Genomic DNA, 21,959 nt, shown 5'->3' with positions numbered 1-21,959 from the left:
TTAAATAAACATCGCAAAATATCCCCTGAAAAAACATCGCTATTTTGTACACCCCTATTTCCTTTCTTCCTATACTTTATCTCTTTTCAAATTGCTCGTCGAACAGTTGAGATGGCGTAAGTGAAAATCCCTGAAATTTCGGACCATCTTTTGTGTTTTAAAACTAATTCAATATCAGGGCCCTAGATAAAATATCAAGGAGCCCTTTCTAATTATATTTGGCAATCAGAAACCAGCTTTTTAGACTTTTCTATGTCCACATCAGTTTGGAAATGATTGCAAAAGAAAATGTGATTTTTGTGCTAAATATGCAACTAATATGTGGGCTGCCATCATTTGCGCATTTGTTCGACAGTTAAAACAGCATTTCAAGCTGATAGTTTAATATTGCATTCATTGCACTTTGATTAATAAAGAACTTAACCTTGCAGATCGAAAGTCTCGCGTGACACGCTCTACGAGGGCGTCAATGGACTCCTGGACGCTTCGGCCAAGAAGAAGCGCGGCTTCCTCGAGACGGTGGAGCTGCAGATCGGCCTGAAGAACTACGATCCCCAGAAGGACAAGCGTTTCTCCGGCACCGTCAAGTACGTTGGCTAAATCACCTGCGCACGTGTTTGGAGACCACCTCCTCCGGGAGTGGAGTCCACCGCGGCATCAGGTAGTCGAGCACATGTGGCTGCCACATCTCGGCGGACCTGCACTCAGGGTCTTAAAAACTTGAGTAGGTCTCCAGCAATGGACACCGACCCCCCTTTCTTATCAAAATGAAAACGTGCTCCCCTGTGGGCCTTGTAAGTTTTCCCCTTGTCCCTGCCCGCATTACCTTCAATTTCATCCCGCCAAACCCAGCTAATTAAAGGTCGTTTTCTTGTCATTCCCCAGGTTGAAGCACATCCCCCGTCCCAAGATGAAGGTGTGCATCCTTGGCGATCAGCAGCATTGCGACGAGGCCAAGGCCAACAACGTTGACTTCATGGATGCCGAGGCCCTCAAGAAGCTGAACAAGAACAAGAAGTTGGTGAAGAAGCTGGCCAAGTCCTACGACGCCTTCCTGGCTTCCGAGTCTCTGATCAAGCAGATTCCCCGTCTGCTTGGCCCTGGCTTGAACAAGGCCGGCAAGTTCCCTGCCCTGCTGTCTCATCAGGAGTCCATGATCGGCAAGATCGAGGAGGTCAAGTCGACCATCAAGTTCCAGATGAAGAAGGTGCTCTGCCTGTCCGTCGCCGTCGGCCACGTGGGCATGAAGTCCGACGAGCTGGCCCAGAACGTCAACCTGTCGATCAACTTCTTGGTGTCGCTGCTGAAGAAGAACTGGCAGAACGTGCGCTCCCTGCACGTCAAGTCCTCCATGGGACCCCCTCAGCGCCTCTACTAGATGTGGTTACATTTCCGTTTTTAATATCTTGGAATAAATAAGAGATAATACATTTGTATAATGTAACTTAATTTGTATTTATTATGCCCCTGTAAAGGGTATCGGTAATATTAGGGGATTCGATGTTATTGATATAATACTAGGCTTAAATTTCTGTGGAGCTTATGGTTCTAGCTAAGAAATCACGCACTTCTAGCGCCGCATGGGACTGCGCGTCCTCTTCAATTGAGTCTGACAGCGGTTCTGCCCGAAACTTGGACACATCCACCGAATTGCCCCACTCCAGCATGTGCGGTTCACTCAATTCCTCCAGTAGATTGTGCAGCACGGCGGCTGCTGTGATGATGCAGGATGCTGTGTGAAAGCTAATGTCCAGCGGCTGACTGAGGAAACTCCAGCGGGACATGAGGCGATGCAGGGCGCAGTCACTCAACTCCTGCAGGTGCTCGGCCACCTCATTGAAGTCGTGCTCATGCGGGGCAATCGGATCGGTATAGCGCTGCAGCAGCCAAGGACGCAGAGGATAGTTCTGGTTCACTGGAGCCAAGACAAAAGCCGGTACAGGACGGGAATTAATGCGGAATTTGGGCAGGGTCGAGAGGGTGTTGGGTGCGTACGAAAACATGGGCGCCATTGTGGCCCGCGAGCCACAACCCAATTGCAGCTCCCGAAAGAGCATCCGATCGTCCAAGAGGTACTCCATGCGCAGCACGGAGTTTTTGGCATCGCCATTGGCCCGGATGGGTATAGAGCAGACACCCAGGACGCCGACAAGTGCAGCGGGCATGTTGCTCTCGCGCTGAAAGCCCTCGGCCACACCATTGCAGTCCACAGGGTGATGTGGCAACTGCCGAAGCGCCCGGCCCAATGTGGACATTACGGCGTTGCAGAAGACCTTAAGGCACTTGATAACTCTGGGACGAGGCAGGGAAAACCGCTCGGCAATCAAGGAGAGCCGCTCGCCACTGGCCAAGAAGTACAGGGCCAGGGCAACGCACTTTTCGGGCGAAATGGCCGGCACTCTTCGAGTCAGTTCCTCCGAAACCCGCAGAGTGGGGGCCAACTGCTTGCAGAGAGTCTCGAAGGTTCCGCGGGAAACGTGGAGAGTGTTGAGGAACTCCTCTTCGCTCATCTCGGGGACCACATGCTCAAAAAAGTGGGAATCGAAGTTTGGAAAGTCAGCCAGCAGGTCCATCTCCTCAGGCGGCTGTCCACCCTCATCGCTGGCCTCGGAGTCCGTGTCCTCGGCTTGGGAATGCTTCAAGCGCAGCATGGCGTACATCTGCAGGTAGTTCGAGTGCATCTCCATCATCTGCCGCATGAAGAAGGAGCGCAGCATCCTGAACCGCCGCCTGGCCCTCTGCTGCGTCCTCCGCCTGTGGGTGATCACGGTGGTCTGCACGTGTTGCAGGTGCAGGCGGATCAGCTGGGCCATCTTCTTCTTGCGATCCTGCAGATCATCGCTTTTGCTGTCTTTCAACTTGGTGAGGGCATTGCTCAAATTGCTGTTGATTAATTTCAGTTCCTCGTCCATTTTATTTTTTTCTACCTGTTTTTATTAGGGATGGGAGCACTCTTCGTGTTGCTATTAGGGATGAGCAACATTCACTGCCAATCGGCACAAAATATAGAAATTTAACAGATTCCATTGGCCTACTTTTCAAATTCCGCTATAAAGAAGGTTTAAAGGTTTAACTTTTTCTACAAATTTTGAAAAAGGTAATTTCTTGGAAAAAGATTTCTATCATTTTATTTTATTAGCAAACGCTCATAACACATTACGATGTCAAAATAAGTAAAATGTGTTTCTTTAAAAACTGCACCAGACAATTAGGGTGTTTCCTAAACTTTTGAAATGCTGAGTTGTTGAAATTTGGACAGCTGTTTATCAGCTGCTTAATTCAATCTACATTTTCAGAAATTTAAGCAATTTAACAACCCTGTTGATTTGCTGAAACCATATATGTCACGTTATTTTATTAAAAGAACACTCTGTAACATTTTAGTATGAGAAGTAAGCACTTTTTACTTTAAAATCAATTAAGTACGCCCACAAACCGTCCAAAACTGTGGTTCCTAGAGAGAGTTCCGCCCACAAGCTTCAAAAAATCGTAAGTATGAACTCGGATATCTCGGAAAATATCAAAGATAGAAAATTGGGATCTCAGATTTAGATTCCGTAGCCATGAGCGCAGCGCAAGTTTGTTACGCGAATATGCCACGCCCACTCTAACGCCCACAAACCGCCCAAATCTATAGCGCCCACAATTTTCATGCTAGATAAAAAATTTTAACTGAAATGTATTAGTCTCGTCAATACCTATCGATTGACCCGATTTGCCACACCCACTCTAACGCCCATAACCCATAAATCTGTCTACCGCCCACATAACTTTATATTGTGGTCAGGGGTGCTTGAATATCTCCATTTCCCTTTGGTTCCTTTAGCTGAGTAACGGGTATCTGATAGTCGATGTACTCGACTATAGCGTTCTTCCTTGTTTTTAATTGCACTAAGTGCGTACGAACGTACGTTCGCGACCATTGGAAATGCCCATATACCCTATGGGGTTGCCAAAGCTTCGTTTTACCTATTACATACTTTCCGGTGAACCTGATATACCCTTTTACTCTACGAGTAGCGGGTATAAATATTGCTTAAAGCCCAAAGAAACGTTTAGAAAACATAAAAAAAAACATTCCAGCGGAATAAGGTGTAGGTAATTTTATTTATTTATAATAATAATAATATAATAATTTTATTTATTTATAACCATAACAGGAGTCGAATCTAAGAAGTTTGAGCTCAAAACAAATGGAGTCGCATTGGAGGGAATAAAAAGCTGTTTAAGCGCTGCGCTTCTTCCTGCGGTGGATCTTCCTGACCTTCTTGGGGCGGCGGGTCTTGCGCTTGTAGTGAACCACGTGCTTCTTTTTTTTGGAGGAAGCCGCTGTGGTGGTGGTGGTTGTGGTGCTTGCGGTGGTTGTGGTGGTCGTGGACGCGGCTGTGGTGGTGGTGGTGGAGGTGGAGGCATCCGTAGTAGTAGTAGTGGTTGTGCCTGTAGCAGCACTCGACAGGCTCACCAGGCAGCATCCCAGGATGGCCAAAAGGAGCAGCGCACAGTAGTACTTCATGTTGGGCACTGGTAGTTGGGTATGATCAACTGATGCTGTTTTGGCTGGACCACCACACTTTTTATACCTATTTTGTAAGGTAGAAAGCCAACATCTGACGGAATGGGGCTTATACGCATTAGCGTGAGAACCGTACGCATAATACCATCTGGTCCACACCTTCAAGCCTACCCTGAAAATTAGGCTACCCAAATAAAAATTTGCAAAATACTGAGCCTACCACAAAACAGCTGTGAAAACTTTAAAGATATTTGCCGAACTTTAATTCGCTGTAGACATGTTGACACTGCTTCGACTTTCAGCTGGTTATATTTATACAAGCACTTTTTAATTGCATTATATCACTGGGAACAAACGTGAAAAAACATTGTTTGCTCCATTATGCAAGCACAAAGATAAATATGCGTATTAGGGCCTGAATGATATTGGTACATATAAACGTCAATTTAAAAGGGTATACTAGATTCGACGGAAAGTATGAAACATGTAGAAGGAAGAGTTTCCGACCCCATAAGGTATACATTGATCAGGATCACTAGCCGAGTTGCTCTAGCCGTGTCCGTCTGTCTGTCCGTCCGGATGAACGCTGAGATCTCGGAAACTATAAGAGCTAGGCTATTGGGATTTGGCAACTGTGGCTCCTACAGTTTTGATGCTAGAGTAAAAATTTTAACTGAAATTAATTGTTCCTATCAATACCTATCGATTGACTCAAAAAAAAGTTTGCCACGCCCACAAACTTCAAAAAATCGTAAATATGAACGCGGATATCTCGGAAACTATCAAAGATAGAGAATTGGGATTTCAGATTTAGATTCCGTAGCCTTGAGCGCAGCGCAGGTTGGTTACGCGAATATGCCACGCCCACTCTAACGCCCATAAACCGCCCAGGCTGTGGCGCCCACAACTTTTAAGCCAGATAAAAAATGTTAACTGAAATGTATTAGTCTCGTCAGTACCTATCTATTGACCCAAAAAAAAAGTAACGCTTAAATCTGCCTACCGCCCACATAACCATATATTGAGATCAGGGGTAGGTGGCGCATTTCAGTCTCGCTTTGCTGCTTGCATATCTCAATTTCCCTTTTGTCCCTTTAGCTGAGTAACGGGTATCAGATAGTCGAGGTACTCGACTATAGCGTTCTTCCTTGTTTTATTCACTAATAAGGATTAAGTATTATGTTCTGACTGTAATAATTGAAGTAATAAATTATATAAAGGGGTAAACTACTAACAAGTGTAAATCAAACATGTAACATGACATCTCGAGCCTTTACTTGTATTTATATATAGTACTTTTGTTAAAAAGGAATCTGAAAGTTTTTAATTGGTTTCCGTTATGTCTATCTTAAACCCTAGACCATCGAAATTTGGAGATTTTTTGGCAATTATAATAAGATTATTTTTGGCTATGGTAATATCATTTGGAATTCTCGACCCACAAATGCTTCTCACGAGTGTGCGGCCTTCGATACTGTTCTCATAAAACTGCAAATTATCCAGATCACAATTGGTTTCCGAGCCCATGTTGAATTCTAAAAGACAAGCAGTTGCTATATGAAGAAAAAAATCGATAAATACTCTCTCACCTAAAAATCTAAATAGCAGGTTTCCGCCGGGAGGTACTGATATATTCCAACTACACGTTAGGCTCTTGCGGCCTTCGAAGGAGGGATTCTCTAGGTAACTCCCCATCGATCCACCCACCGCTAGTTTACCACCACAGCCGCTGGGGAACTCATTGCTAGTGGAAAAGTAAAATATCTTGAGGGAGGATACCCCATGGCTACGGAGGCGGAGCTCGTTAGTAGTGGTGAGCATTGCTGTGGTCACCCAATAAATCTTCGTAGTATTGAAAATAGTCCTGTTTGACTTAAGATCCGTTATCTGCTCAAGCGTTAATACAATATTTAAATCTTTTTCGAACTAGTGAAAATGGTTAACTTACATCAAATAAATTAGAAGAATCGTCCATATCGTTGAACAACACAGACATTACGTATAGCGTTATGCTGTATCCATTTGGAACTTGAATGTATTCAGTGCAGTTGCTCAGAGCGTAGGTATTAATAACCTGACTCAGTTCCGTGTAATTTCGATTACAATCTGTAAATACAAATGGAATTTAATACTTGAAACTTCCAAATAGTATTTAAGGAACATTTTTGTACTTGATTTTCGTCGTATGATAACTTCAAACCCTTGGGATTCTTCGAGACTGTCGCTGTGGAAGGTAAGTTGTAGGTTGGATTCATCGACTTCCTCAATCATCTTGAAGCTTTTGTCGAGCTGTCCGCAAAACGATCTGGAGAACTGAAAAAGATATGATTAGTATGCGTACGACAATTTTTAAACCGTTTTCGCATTACGTAAGGCTTAGACAGTTTTAAGTAGTCTTCGCATTTTCCAGTCCGCTGAGATATTTCTTTCAGACGAATCTTTTGGAAATCTAATTCCACATCTCCGTTGCCCTTAATTGTCCAGGTACATTGAATTGGTCCCTCGTTGATGCTCGAGCTATTATCATATTCCAGACCCAGCGTAATGGTCTACATATGTAAAAAAACAAAATCTCGTTATATTACGTACAAAAATAGTGCGATCATACTTCTTGGTAATGATTTTACGTCAAATTATATTTAAAATAACTTTCCCAACATTCGGTTTCCAAAAATACGGTTGATTACAAATTATAATCAAATCAATCATCATATAGAGGGTGCCGCACTAATCAACAAGTATTGAAATCTTTTTTAAATGCAATTTTGGATGTCTAAAAGAGTTCTGGAATAAAAGGTAGTCGTCTTTCTGAATGAATTCATTATAATTATAATTTAAAAATTTATAGATGCATACACCTATTTTAAATCACTTCTTATTTATGTGGCACCCACCCAATTAAAAAACTAGAACCAGCTTGAAAGGTAATTTCACATATGTAGAATCCGACGCCTAGTAATGACTTCATTTGTTATCAAGTGATTTACCTCATTCAACTGCATGTCGTACACTGATTGACCACATGCAGTGCGTTCCATTTGCAGGATCAGCTCGAAGCTGATGTTCTGTTGGTACTGCACGGTTTCTGCGTTCAGATGGAAACTCAAGGCCGAGTAGGAACTGTACACCTTGGTTGGCTTTGAGCTCACAATATTGTAGTACCTTCCGATTATCTTGTTCTCGACTTCATCGTCATCGAGGACCTCTAAGTAGCTGCAATTGCCGCAGATGTCGTCGTTCAGTTGGAGCTTTCGGACCTCCAACGAAACGCGGTAATCCGGTGGGACAATGGCCTGGAAGTGGCACACTAGGTGCTCGGTTATATTGAAGGTGTACTGCCTTATCAAGCTCGTGCGCGGCAGTTCCAAGTCAAGGTTCACGCGCTCATTGCAGTTCTGGGAGAAGACCACTCTGGCCAGGAAGCCCCGGTGACTGGTGGAGCTGTCCGTGGAAAGGACAATCAATGCCTCGTTGCTGTTCACCATGATGGTGCGGGGTTTGGTCATATTGCCGCACAGTTGCTCGGTCCTCTGCTCCAAGCTGGCCACTTTGCCGCGGTAAATGGTCAGACTGTCGAACCGACAGTTCATGCTGCTCTCCATATCCAAGTATTGGAACTCTATCACAATGGCATGCTGTGGAGGCGCGGTAACCCTCCACTCGCATTTCTGGTTGTGGGCATATGCACTGGACTCCTCATCTAGCGGCGGTTGCAGAGTGAAGGGCTTGCTGTGGTTGCCACCGCATTCAATTTTATGGTAACGCAGCTCGAACCCACGCGACACTGGAGAAATGTAGTTAAGGCGAAGACGTCCATAACCATTTACCTCGAAATTGGGACACAGCCTACCAACACTCTGCTCCACCTTCCCGTCGCCCCGACGATAAGTATCGAAATAGGACCTGCTGCACATATACGGCTCCCATGAACTTCTGCTCTTGACACTGACCACCAGTTGGTGCTCGTCGTCCGTGAAGAATTCGTAGCTGCAGTTAAACTGCAGACCGCGGGTGGCCGCCCAGTCGGGACTTCTCAGGGTTTGGGGCGCTGGTCTGGCCTGCAGAACGGCATCACAGCTAGGGGAGACTTGGAAGCTAAACCCGTCGCCCGAGGTATTGGAATTCGTTCGGAATATAACTCTCATCCGGGCGGATTGCACCAGAATATCGTTGGGCTCTGGCCTGCCGCAGAGGCTGGTGACTTCTGAAAACGATCGAGTCCTTTCATCATAACGCTCTACTGCCAAGCTGTCCAACGAGCAGTTGGGTGAGTTCACAATGAAGATTCGACTCAGGAAGTGAAGTTTCAGGGATAGGTCATCGTTGGTGACAAACTCCCAAATGCGTTCCTTTTGTTTTAAGTAGTCCTTGCTTTCCATCGTCACCGGTGGGGATGGTCGTTGGTATACGCGAATTACTTTGCCGTCGGATATGGGTCTCGTGGCTTGCAGGCTAAACTGACTACGTGCGAAGAGAGGACTCTCGGAATGATAGAGAATCCTGGAGAAGGGCAGCTCCAGGAGAGTGCGGTTCATCGTCATACCCCGACAAATGCGCCCCACCTCCTCCTGTCCGCTGAAGATCACCAGGTACTCCCGATCGCAGCGGTCGCTTAGTGTCACATTGCCCTCCAGCACATAGCCGTTACTGTTGCTCAGCGTCCAGAGGCATTCCACTACCCCGTAGGCTTCGTTGAGAGAAGTCAGCAAATCCGGGGACTCAATGGTGACTCCCTCAGCTGCCTGCAGTCGGCCGCCGCAGTTGTGCCGACGATAAGAGGCCCGGAAGCGTCGCAGCTTGATGTGATCGTTATTCAGAAGGTTTACCCGTCCACCTGTGGCGACCACTGATACATAGCTATTGGTGACATTGAAGTGCATCGCCCTAACCGAACTACTTGTGACTTCATCTCGGAACACAACTGCTGGGCCGCCGTTCGTTTCGAACAGAAGCTCTTCGACCTTAAATGTAAGCGTTGTACTAACAGCACCCACAAACTGAATGGTGCAATGGTAGCTGGGCAGCTGGAGGAGGGTTTGGATGGACAGGGATCCCATCGCCTGATCTCCAATATTTGGCGGGCAGACTGTGGGTTCGCTGGAGCTGTAGCGAGCCCTCACAGCGGTGCCACTCAAATCCAACTGATTGGTCATCACTACGACGAGCATAACGTTGTCTGTGGACTCAATTATTCCAGTGCCGTTGTACCCATCGACACGGAATTGGGTGATTTTGGAGAGTGAGTTGATGTCGTTGTAGAAGGAAAAGTGAGCCATACTATCAAAACGAGCGAATCGTCCTAAAGATCTGCAAAGAGGTTATTTAAATTCAATAAATTTTATTTAGCCAAAAAAAGCCAAAGAAGTTATAAAAGAGGGTGGTATGTTATGTACAAATGATCCAACACGATGTGATACTTAAATGTAATCGGAGTGTGTAATAACAAATTATTGGTATGTGAATTTATCGAGTAGTTGTGCTAGAAATTTTGGCCGTAAAGGCATCACTGAAATTTGCATTTCTTAAAGTTTAAGTTTCAATTCAGCTGGTATCAACTCGGCTGGTGATCCTGATTAAGAATATAAGTAGATTTATAGTATATCAGTTATGGAACGTATACTTTTACCTGCAACATTCTTTTTAACGAATACTATATAGGTAACGGGTATAACTTCCCCCTACATTTTTGTAATAGCTTGTATTGCTTATAGGTGAACACCTAGTTACTTACCGCTTAGTTCGGTTAACAACGCGAATATCAGCGAGGTTAAGAAGACTCAGCCGCACCCTCTGTCCTTTTGGCACGTTGATGGTTAAGCGGCAGTATCTCAGCCAGGTTGTTGGTGGCATTGGCGGGATCACGATGTCGCCTGCAGCTCCGTTTATATCCCTCGAGCACGTCCCAAGGGAGCGCTGGTACTTTAGCTTGAAGCCCCGATAATTATTTACATTTTGGATGGCCACGAAGCGGATGGTTGCCGCATTGGTGTTCAGGGTGACGAGTGTGGGCGCAACTGTACTGCCGTCCAGCACAAATAGTTCTTGAAGGGGATCCGCATAGTCGACGATTTCCAGGCGATCGCTCGTACTCTTCGAGGATGTTCCATTTGAATCGAACGGCAGATGAAGATCCGTGATGTTCAACCGGATGAAATAATTCTTGGCCATGCGAATGCTATACTCGCACACCGACGGTTTGGGATATCCACCCGGACTCGGATAGTTCTCCGAGCTGATGAATCCAGAAAAGCCGCTGAACTGCCCGCCACATGCGCTCAGCGAGAGGTTGAGCCGAAAACCTCCACTGGGTTCACTGAGCTGCGACTGATAGTGGAGGAGGAGCAGGTTGCCCGAAGAGCGCACCGTGGCCTGCGGCTTGCGGCAGGTGCGATGCAAGAGGCGGGCCAGCTTGGTGGAGCCATCGAAGAACTCCACGTTCTCCTGCTCGCAGTGCCGGGCACTCAACTCGAATGGCTCATCAAAATTGGCCGCGATGGTCTCCCCCGCCGGCGCCATGATCAACCACGTGCATTCTGAATGTGGATGCGGCAGATACGGATATCTCGGCGACGTGACCACATAGTTGGGAGCCTGTTGAGTCAACTGGATCTCTCCGTTGCATTCATTAAACTCTCTGTACGTGAGAGTCCAAGAGCACGAAAATCTTTGCCTGGAGTTTTGATGGTACTTTATGAAGGCATGCGAGCCGCTCGTCCGCAATTGTCCCTTTCTGAATTCCGGTTGGTTGCTAAACCTCCCATGTTCCAGCAAAGGAGCATGTTCATCTAATCCATCGTAGATAAGACCATACGCCTGACAGTCCTTGTCAGGATTGTCATTATAAGAGATGGTAATGTCTATTTTCCGACCTGGGCTCACATCGATATGCCAGGAGCAATTATTTTCCAATCTGTCCAACAAAATGGTGCCCACAGTTCCTGTCATGTTGGAGCCGCAGACGCTACGAAGTTTCGCGGAAAATCCAGTTCCGTTCATGGATACATCACTGTGGAATTGGAGTCTCAGGTTTGGCGTTCCGTGAACTGGAGCAATCAAACCCGTCGGCTTCTTACAAGTGCGCATCTCATTAGTCCAGTGGCTGAGGTCACTTGAACTCTGAACCTGAAGATAATCGGCGGCACATTCGGGGAAGTCCTCCAGATCCACTCTAAATGAATATGCGTAAATATGTTGAGAAGGGTCCTCTGATTTAATGGTCCATTCGCAGTCTAGATTGGGTGCGTAACCGTACGGGAATCCAGGCGAGCTTAAATCAAGGTTGCCGGAGTTGCCCAACGTCACTTCCTTGGTACACTCCATGGAGGTCAGGCTGACGTTGCCCTCCACCAAAGAGCTTTCCAGCACGTGCCACTTGATCCGGAAATTACTCAGTTCAGCGTTTAAGGTCTTTAAATATACCACATTGCTGCTCGAGGTAAAAGTCCATGGGCTGGCTTTTATGTCAACCCCCAATGCCATTTCATCATAGCCATTGAAGAGCTGCAAAAAGTTTTTTATTATAAAAATAATTGCAAGAAAGTAGTGGTTCAACATCCTTCAGTATTTAAAACAACCTTGTGGGATAGTATTTAAAATATTAAAGCCCGATTTCTCAATGTCATGGTAACCTGTCTCTTTGAGTTAAATTGGTGTTTTCGAAAAATTTAGATTCCCAATCAGTGAAATAAACGATTTAGTTCCTTTTGTTATTATACTTGTAATTTGAAGTTAGTTATGGTTAGAAATCATGTTAGACTTAACTAGAGTAAATGTTCTAGTTAAATTTGACGCCTACTCTTCTTTTTTAGCTTTATCAGACCGAAAGCTACTACCAGATAAAACTATTTTATCTTCCAGAACAAATAAACTTCATGTTAACTTTCTCTAACTGTTAAAAAACTATAACCCTTACATGGCATTGAGAAACCGACCCTAAAGGTGTTATTATTTATTATGATTCATACTTACTAAAAGGCCTGATATATATTCCTCAAACTGCAACACCACAACCTTTTCGCGATCTGTAAAAATGCGCCAGGTGAAGGGCTGATCCTCTCCGTTAACGAAGATCGGTGGAGGAGGCTCGATTGTGCCATTGTTACTGGTTGTAACTTCAATGTTGTGTACTGAGGAGAGGTAGGTTCGAAGGACTTTTGCAGATTTCTAAAAATGGATTGGCTTAAGATCACTTACCGTAACTCCAGCGTAATCGGAAACCCCCAGCGGTGTTGGCCGGCCGGCTACGGAATTTGATCCAAACCTCGGATCGCACCACCAACGGATTAGCCGGTAGGTTTTTATCGCAGTACAGGCCCAGAAGTGGACCCTGCGAGCCAGAGCGGAGCTCCAGGAAGTCCTCGTTGCAGTGCTCGGAGCGGACGATGTCCATGGCCTCAAAACTGATTTCCAGAGCATTTCCCGGACGCGCGCCGATGGTCCAGATGCACTCAATGTTGGCCGGATAACTGTCCGGGTAATTTGGTGAACTGAGGCTGCCACGGGCTGATGTGATGTTCCCGCCACAGGAGTTCTCGAAAGTGCTGTACAGCGCCTGCAGCCTTACTCCGCGGGTCAGGATGCGCACATTGTTGGCGGGCACAATCATATTGGCCGGATGATCGCGGCACATCTGGTAAAGCACAACCTCATCATCGTCGTTGAGCAGCTGAAGACCCTCCGGACAATTGTTCGAAGCAGCCGTACACTTCGGACATTCTAACTGATTGATCCTAAGGCTTAGTTTGCTGCCCTCCGGTGAGGAGATCAGCCAGTTACAGTCCTCGTCCAGCCGGGATTGCAAATAGCCCTCTCCGGTGGAAAGCGGCCCACCGCACTGCCGCTCAAAATACATGGCGAAACGACCCCAGGTTCCCGCCTGGGCTTTAAACCGGACATGCAGCTTCTTTCCGTGAAATATACGGACAATGGGCGAATCTTCCCCGCAGGTGGTCTCCATAAATTGCCCGTTCTCATCCTCCCCCGGCTTTGTGAGTTCCAAGAAGGTCAGCGAGCAATTGGCCGATTCCGTGAGGTTGAACTGTTCAAAACGCAACCTAATACCGTAGCCATTTGTAACCTAAGAAAAAGAGGGATTCCATTTGTTAAAACTTGGAATAATCATCACTCCTTCGGCTTAATTAAATTGAAGGTTTTGAAATAGAATGGGGGTAAACACTTTTTTCGAAGTTCTATAAAAAATTGAAAATTAAATTTGACCGTCGTAAAAAATAAGGTATTCACTGTATGAATTATATAAGATCCGCTCTACATACAAAAATGCATAGGTTTCGGCAAAGTACTTATAGTATTATTTGAGTCATTCAATGGGGGTTTTAGTTTTAATTGTTATTTAGCAAAATAGTTCTTAAATTTTTGAGTACCTTTGGGTGTTTCTAGAATTCTAAAATTGCCGTGACCCTTACACCCTATTTTCAAGTCGTCTTTTTTGTCTCTTAAAAAAAATCTTTAAATGTCTTCCTTAAGAAAAACAATCGCAACCGCAACTCTTAAAGTAAGAAACTACATTACTAATGTACGTATTTTATAATAATACATCTACAACTAAAACAAGGAAGAACGCTATAGTCGAGTACCTCGACTATCAGATACCCGTTACTCAAAGGGAAATGGAGATATGCAAGCAGCAAAGCGAGATTAAAATGCGCCACCTACCGGCGGTAGACAGATTTAAGCGTTATGGGCGTTAGAGTGGACGTGGCATATTTATTTTTGGATCAATCGATAGGTATTGACGACACCAATACATTTCAGTTAAAATTTTTTATCTAGCATGCAAATTGTGGGCGTCACAGGTTTTCGCGGTTTGTGGGCGTTTAAGTGGGCGTGGAAAACTTTTTTTTAGGTCAATCGATAGGTATTGCTGAGAACAATACATTTCAGTTAAAATTTTTTATCTAGCATCAAAACTGTAGGAGTTACAGTTTTGGGCGGTTTGTGGGCGTTAGAGTGGGCGTGGCAGTCTACTGAAACAAACTTGCGCTGCGTAAGAAGCTCAGGAATCTGTACGCCAAATCTCAATAGCCTAGCTCTCATAGTTTCCGAGATCTCAGCGTTCATCCGGACAGACAGACGGACAGACGGACAGACGGACATGGCTAGATCGACTCGGCTAGTGATCCTGATCAAGAATATATATACTTTATGGGGTCGGAAACGCTTCCTTCTGCCTGTTACATACTTTCCGACGAATCTAGTATACCCTTTTACTCTACGAGTAACGGGTATAAAAAGCCTTCTAACACCATTTTTAGGTATGCAGCTTCTTTAGAAGCTATAAGAAGTACTATAGTACTGCCCATCTTTTCAACAAATACCGTGCATCTTTACTACTTGATTTACAAGTATGTATATCGTAAAATATGAATCGAAATATATAAAATTCAATGCAAGAACAGTCTCGTCATGTTGTTATCTGAATAACCTACCTCCACAGTCCATACGCACTCCACATTTGTTGAGTAGTTCGCGACATTGCTGCTATCTTGGAGATTATGGAAGCCAGGAGAGGTAAGCACCCCGCTGCTGGCGGTAATGAGTCCTCCACAGCTGGCCGGCACCTGGACATAGCTGGCCTTGAAGTACTTCCTAGTTGGCGACGGGCTGCTGACAAAGTGTACCACCAGCTCGTTACCCGGCGAGGTGAAGGTTTGCGTCTGCGTCTCCTCGTGGCAACTGCGGTACAGAACCACCGAGGAGTTGGATCCACTAGGGGCTGATACGGAGAGGCTGGATTCTGCATTGCTGCAATCCATCTGGGGCGCCTCGAAATGGACTTCGTGAAGCAGGAGACGGATTTGCCTGCCCTCCGATGCTGTGATGACCCAAACGCAGTCCATGTCCAGGCTAAAGGGTGCCTTGGGCGATTCAAACTTTGAGCCCTGCTCGTGGAAATGGTCTCCGCACCCCAAACGCTTGTACTCCGCTCGGAAGCCCTGCATTTGATCTGAGAAATCGCTTTTGAAGCGAAGGAGCATCCGATTTCCGGCCGTAGTGATGGGGTCCAAGTAGTTATTGCCGCAAACGCGCTTCTCGGAGAGCTTTTGGTCGTCTAGCATGTCGATAAGGGTCGTGGTGTCAATGCACATATCCCCAAATTTCTCCACGGATAGATGTGAGAAGACTAGTTGCAGACGATTCTTCCTTCCGCCAGCGCGAATGTCCCATTCGCAGTCTAAGAGTGGTGGATAGTTATCCGGGAAATTGGGCGTTTCAATGGCACCCTGGAAGGCCTCCAGTCGCACTCGACAGTCGGTTTGGTAGTTCAGCATAAAGTTGGTGCCGTCGGGTGACTCTTGGCTCACATCGTAACGAACCAGGACTCGATTTCCGGTGGACACCAGGGGTTGGGTGCCGTTCCCATCGCATCGCATCGGCATTGGCCTGCTGGCGGTGGTGGGGCCATCGTAGATGGTCACTTGACCGCTGCAGAGAAGCCCGTCACTGCTCTCGAGCTGCATTTTTACTCTGGATCCCTTGGCGACGACAATTTGCCAGTCACAGGCGAGAACACCACGATTCCCCTCCAGCAAATGCGGCGAATGTATGCTGCCCGAGGAGGAGCTCAGTTTGCCGCCACATCCGGCTCCGGTCTGCTGCCAGCTCAGAAGGAATCCACTCTTCTCAACACTGTCATCTGACTTGAAACTGAGATGCAGGGCATTTCCAAATGAGGGGAGCCTGCTTGGTATTTTAGTTCCGCAATATCGTCCGATTAGCGGCGACGACTGGGAGTCACCATTTCTGAGGAAGAAAATTGAGAATTGCCAACTTTTTTGTAATACACCAGGTTGCCCACCTTATCTCCAGCCAGTCTCCTTTGCAGTCATCGGCGTCATAATCAGATTCCAGCGTAAAGTTATGCACCACCAATTCCAAGCGGTGGCCAAGCGGTGCTCTTATAACCCACTCACAGTTCTCTGACTCTCCATATGCCTTTGGCCAGTTTGGAGACTTAATGTAGCCAAAGCGACTGGTCAATGTTCCTCCGCAATTCTCTGATTTAAATAAAATAAAATCAATATTATATAAGGGTTCCTTAAGGTAACTTAACAACAACATTTACAACATTTTTGGTGGCATAGTGAACTTTAAAAACTCGTTAGTTCGAGCTGAACAAAACGATGGGTTACCAATATGTTTTTCTTATACCGTATTCATTTGGTAGATTGGCTCAAGGGCTTGTATGCCGTGCAATCTTATCCGATCTACACTTATAAATGATAAATATATATGCATTATCGTACCTTGCTCAACAATGCTGAAACTCATTATAATCAGTCCGAAACCGCTATCCTTATAGACGTTTATTGTCAGAAGATCTCCATCGAAAACATCATTGACGTTCAACGAGTAACTAAAAAATATATATACTATAAATATATATTAGGGGGATGCAGTTTGCCAGCACCTACCTGTTTAACAAAACTCCTGGGCTTGTGGTGTTGTCATATATATTAATATTAACATCTCGAGACACTGAATGGATATTTATTTGTTTCCTTCCAGGAACATCAATAAAAAACTGACAGAACGACGAGGGAATGCGTTTAACGAATCGTTTGCCAGGCTCATGAAGAAACCCACCACAGTTGTTGGGAAAAAAGGTGTACTCCAATCGCATTCCACGGCCACTACCGGATCCGCGGAAAACCAAACTAGCCCGATTCGCGTCTGACATCATCACTAAGTCATCCATTGACTTTACAATATGCCGCTTTTCATTACGCGATAAGTATACCTAAGGGATTTCAGATTTATAGCATAGGTTCAAGATTCGGAGATGTCCCTTACATCCAAATAAGATGTTCCATTTTCATTATTGGCAGTGCCCATGGATAGGTCTGTGATGTGTATACGTGCAACCGTATCCAGAGGCCCAGTCAAGTTGTACGTGCAGGTCATGTCATCGAGATAGGGACCCGGGTAGTTTGGGGTACTAATGATTCCAGAAAAGCCCCCAAAGGTACCAGTACACACTGAAAAATAATGACAATTATAACACTATATCTATATGATATCTAAATGTTGAAAATAAGAAAGCACATTGTAATAAGTTAATGTCAGGAATTAATAACTATTACTCAGAAAATATAAACCCCTAATGATAAATGTTATATTTGGTAAAGAAAAGAGCAAGAAAACGCATTAAATTACTCTGGCTATATTACTCAGCAATATTCGAAACTCTTCCTCTCATATAGAATTGATAATGAATTTCTTAAAAAATTATCATCATATCTTATTAATTTTTTTTCTGTGTAGTTATAAATATTTTATTTTATATAATTTTCATTAATTAAATTTAAGTAATTAACTAACTTTTTATTAATTATAAATGAAGATATGAGCAAGTGAGAAATGGCTTATGGGTTTTTGCATTGACTTACCTCTTGTATAGCTCAATTCAAAACTTTTTCTCAGTCTTAAGCCCATTAATGCGAATTCATAGCGCACTAGCAACACATTTCCCGTGGAGATTAGGGGCTCCATATCACTTTCCTCTTTACCGCCACACACGCGTCGCAATTGGGGCGAAAAAGTTGTTCTCCCGTCGAAGATCTCAATCTTCTGAAGGAAGCACCTCATCATATTTACCTCTACGAACTCAAGCTTAACTTGGGTTCCCCGTGGCTGTTCGATCAGATAAAGACAGACCTCGGCGTCCATGTAACCCCTAATATGGCCCCGCGACTCAGTGAACACTCCTCCGCATCCCGGATGGCCAGGCACCACCTCGTAGTGCATCTGGAAGGAACTATCCGAACGCAGTGCGTCCGTGTGAAAGTCCAGACGCAGGCTATTCGAAGAGCTGTATATCGGGGAAGGCTGGAGGGACTGGCAGGCCCGGAGGAGCTGGCGATCCGAGTCGAGGACAATGAGCGAATCCTGGGAGCAGTTCGCACCTTCGGTGCTTCCCAGCTTTATGTCGTAGAAACGAAGGAGCAGCCGGTAGCCAAACGGCGCCGTCAGTTGCCAGCGACAGTCGAGTCCAGGCCGGGCGTCACCAGGATAACCTGGAGATCGGATCACGCCAGTCTCCGTCTCTGTCAGGTTAATGGTTTCGCCACACGAGAATGGAAGCGAGTTCCAGATGACGTGGAAGCCCTTGCCCTGCGTCTGGTTGTCGGAGCGGAACCAGAAGAAGACCTGCTCCTGGCTGGTAACCACACTCCCGTTGGTCATTGGCAAATGGGAACCACAGAAGCGTCCAATCAAGCGGGCGGTCAGCGATCCGCCGTCGTGAAGCTGCAGGAAGTCGGCGGAGCAGTCGATACTCTCCTGCAGATCGAACTGGGTGAATGTCAAGTTCAGAATCAGATTGGCAGTAGTGCGTATGATGAATGGACAGCGCTCGTCCGCCTGGTAGTCGCCATCGGCGGTGTTGGGCGGAAAACGCAGCTGGCCCGAAGGACCACGGATAGTGGCACCGCAGAAGAAGCGCTGATGGGAGCACGTGGTGCCGGTGAAGCCATGTGGGCAGACGCACTGGAACTTGTTATCCATCAAGAGGCGGCAGGTTCCACCATTCAGGCAGGGACTGGAACTATGACATGCGTCCGACGAGTTGCACAAGGCGCCCGTATAACCAGGCTGGCAAATACAGGTGGTTCCCCTCCCATTCTGTACACAGGTGCCGTTGTTCTGGCACGGATGCTGTTCGCAGGGCAGCCGGCTGGAGTCCGAGGTGCAACCATCAACGCCGTAGCCATGGCCATAGCTGCCCAGCGGGCAGGTGCACACCACCGTGTCGGATACGTACTCGCACTTGGCCAGCGGATGGCAGATCCCCTCATCGTTGCAGGAGTTGGAATTGGAGGCTGTGCAGGTGCGTCCGTCGCCGGTCCAACCTGGTGGACAACGGCCACAGCGATTCGAGCCCTCCGTGTTGGTACATGTCACCCGCGGCTGCATGCTGCAGCCTCCATTATCCTCACCGGCACACTCGTCTATGTCCCGACAGAAGCGTCCGTCACCCGAGTAGCCCGGTGGACAGGGCCCACAGCGGAAGCTACCCGGCAGATTGATGCACACGTCGTGGCAGGGATTCACGCGCGGCTCACACTCGTCCACATCCCGCGTGCAGGCACTTGGACTGGCAGATGTCGCATTGGCATCCGCCCACGTCCATCCCTGATCGCAGATGCACACAAAGCCGGCGGCATTGGCCGCCTGGATGCAGGTGCCGTGATCGCCACAAAGCTCCCGAGATCCGCTGGTCATGCAGGTATTGTTCCGGAGGCGACAGTGGGTGCCGGAGAACCCATTGCGGCAAACGCACCTGAAATGAGGAGTCGCATGAATACATGTCATTTGCTCTTCTTGCTGCAGGGCGATGCACTTTTCCACCTACCGATAGCTTCCGGGTGTGTTTATGCACTGGCCATTGTTCAGGCAGCCGGCCAGGTCCGTTCCTGCCAAGGTGAAGCACTCGTTCACGTCATCCTCGCATGTGGCGCCCTAAATTAGGCACAAGTATTATTCATAATTCAACATTCTAATAGTGGCTGTATGTCACCCGCTTAAAGTGCGACTAAACTAATCTAACTTATGCGTTATAAGAGCAGCACTACCATATTGTGAAGAACGGCTAAGGACTAGATTAGAAAAATGTATGATTCAGATTCTTGAGGTTCTAGCGCAGCGCAAGTTTTTTCAGGGGGATGCCGCGTCCACTCTAACGCCCATTACGCTAAAATCTGTCTAGCGCCCACATTTTCAAAGATTTTGAAAATTTGGGATTAAGTTTATTATTATCTCGGAAATAGCCAATTTGCTGCATGCATTTTTCCATCTCCCTCGCACCTTTTTTAGCTGAGTAATTAAATTTCATTATCTGTATTTATTTTCAAATTGTTTTACCCAAATTCGACGCGAACAAATTGTAATATACTTAAGAGTATTTTTCTTGAAGAAAAGTATCTAATAAAAGGTTTAGAGGATATAACAATATAGCCCAAAGACATCCAAGTTACATAAAAAACGCATTCAAAATCAATTGGAATCTATGCTAATTCCTCGAATGTAAAAATCAGAACAGGCCTGTACATCATATCAGGTCTTCTTTCTACGCGAAAATACGCCCCCAATCTCCGAAGAGACGCCCCCGCTAACTCACTTGCCAACCCGCCGTGCACTCGCACTGGAATGCCTGGTAGGCGTCGTGGCAGGTTCCGCCGTTCTGGCACGGACTGGAATCGCACTCGTTCCTAACCAGATTCGCGGTGACGGTTCGCAGGATTCCCGTGACGCGTTCCACCTTCTGCAATTGTCGGCGCAGGATGCGATTGAGCCCATTCCTTCGCGTGGAGTTCATTGTATTGAAGACCCTTCGCTGTATCCGCTTCATCATGCGCTCCACATCCCGGAACTGATCCTTGACCAACTCCGTCGAGAGGGGCTCCCTTCGAGCCGCCGCCTGGCGATCGATTATGATCTTTTGGCGACGACGGAGCAGCGACAACATGTCCACCCCATTGATGTTCACGGTGGCCGATTCGCCCATCAATCGCAGGGTAACATTCTGATCCCTTGCTGCCTCGAGGAGCAGATTATCGTTGGACTGCCTCACGACCCGGGCACGCTGCTCCAGATTCTCACGAAATCCACTTGCGGAAAAGATTTGCAGGCACAACACCAGAAAAAGTGGTGATTTTGGTAGCTTAAGAAGCATTTTTATTCATTTTTTGTTTAAGTCACAAGTTCACAATTGGAGTTGGGTTTTTTTTCAATTTTTTGAGAACGTTTTGAACCACACGACAGGAAATATCCACGGAAACTGGTACCAGACGGACAAGGGTCTCTCATTTTATACTGCCAAAAAGTGGGCGTCTACGATACTGGTAGTGCGATGAACTGTGGAACATAATTTCTATTGCGGAATTGCACTTACATAGCATTCAAGTGAAGATATTCAGATCGCTTTCGACAGTCTTTTTATCTCCAAATATTTTTAAAACCCTTAATCTAGAAAAAATTTGACTTCGAGCAGCCCTTCCGAATGGGATAGCTATTATTTTTGTATTAAGTAAATGGAGTTCCCATTTATAACTTGAAATTTAGTCTTTAATTGTTCCCTAAATAACAAATTTGGAATTGTTTTTTCTGGCCATCCTAAAAAACTGTTGTAAAAGTAATTTTTTTAAAAAATGTTCGTTCAATACAAATGAAATATACCTAAAATAATACACCCTGCAAGGGTATAAAAAAGGAGTCCACAATATTCAATATAAATTTCTTTTTCGACTTGGCAATTTTTTTTTTGGATTTAATGTGAGACTTATGTGACTTTTCAATCTAATTATATTGACCTAAACACATTTCCGATTAAATTCAGCTGATAACAATTGTTTTTCATAGCTAAGGCACTGAACAGCTCGTTTCTTTTCTAAAGGAAGATGTGAATTTGTATGAGGTTATTCGGACCGCC

General features: G+C 45.9%; 4 protein-coding genes across 5 annotated transcripts; 1 reads left to right on the top strand and 3 right to left on the bottom strand.

Annotated features, from left to right (window-relative positions):
• Positions 1 to 100: 100 nt before the first annotated feature.
• Positions 101 to 1,444, top strand: RpL10Ab (ribosomal protein L10Ab). Of its 2 annotated transcripts, none has more exons than XR_010654131.2 (3): positions 101 to 116; positions 432 to 794; positions 886 to 996. XR_010654131.2 is itself a non-coding variant. In XM_017086222.4 (3 exons), exons 1-3 carry the CDS (start codon positions 112 to 114, stop codon positions 1,376 to 1,378), a joined length of 654 nt encoding a protein of 217 aa, XP_016941711.1. In that variant the 5' UTR covers positions 101 to 111; the 3' UTR covers positions 1,379 to 1,444. The 2 variants fall into 2 exon arrangements, 1 of the variants encoding a protein (XP_016941711.1); XM_017086222.4 differs by having other exon boundaries at positions 432 to 587; positions 886 to 1,444.
• LOC108018651 (uncharacterized) lies at positions 867 to 2,970 on the bottom strand. Its single transcript, XM_017086223.4, has one exon. The coding sequence runs from the start codon at positions 2,910 to 2,912 to the stop codon at positions 1,524 to 1,526; it is 1,389 nt and encodes a 462-aa protein (XP_016941712.4). The 5' UTR covers positions 2,913 to 2,970; the 3' UTR covers positions 867 to 1,523.
• A 1,198-nt stretch (positions 2,971 to 4,168) lies between these two features.
• Positions 4,169 to 5,286, bottom strand: LOC108018653 (protein new-glue 1-like). The gene has a single exon (XM_017086225.4). The coding sequence runs from the start codon at positions 4,511 to 4,513 to the stop codon at positions 4,226 to 4,228; it is 288 nt and encodes a 95-aa protein (XP_016941714.3). The 5' UTR covers positions 4,514 to 5,286; the 3' UTR covers positions 4,169 to 4,225.
• Positions 5,287 to 5,766: 480 nt separating this feature from the next.
• Positions 5,767 to 21,260, bottom strand: Cubn2 (Cubilin 2). Its single transcript, XM_036815761.3, has 17 exons — positions 20,649 to 21,260; positions 19,884 to 19,990; positions 17,920 to 19,811; positions 17,324 to 17,508; positions 16,945 to 17,270; positions 16,777 to 16,886; positions 16,329 to 16,527; positions 14,959 to 16,273; positions 12,707 to 13,589; positions 12,482 to 12,639; positions 10,245 to 12,013; positions 7,501 to 9,820; positions 6,883 to 7,062; positions 6,685 to 6,826; positions 6,462 to 6,619; positions 6,103 to 6,400; positions 5,767 to 6,048 (listed from the first exon to the last, which is right to left on the bottom strand). The coding sequence occupies exons 1-17, from the start codon at positions 21,201 to 21,203 to the stop codon at positions 5,837 to 5,839; spliced, it is 10,809 nt and encodes a 3,602-aa protein (XP_036671656.3). The 5' UTR covers positions 21,204 to 21,260; the 3' UTR covers positions 5,767 to 5,836.
• Between the last annotated feature and the right edge of the window lie 699 nt (positions 21,261 to 21,959).

Source organism: Drosophila suzukii, chromosome 3, assembly GCF_043229965.1.
Source record: "Drosophila suzukii chromosome 3, CBGP_Dsuzu_IsoJpt1.0, whole genome shotgun sequence".
Taxonomy (NCBI): domain Eukaryota; kingdom Metazoa; phylum Arthropoda; class Insecta; order Diptera; family Drosophilidae; genus Drosophila; species Drosophila suzukii.
Note: the sequence above shows the minus strand (reverse complement) of the source record. Positions and strands in the feature narration are given on the sequence as shown.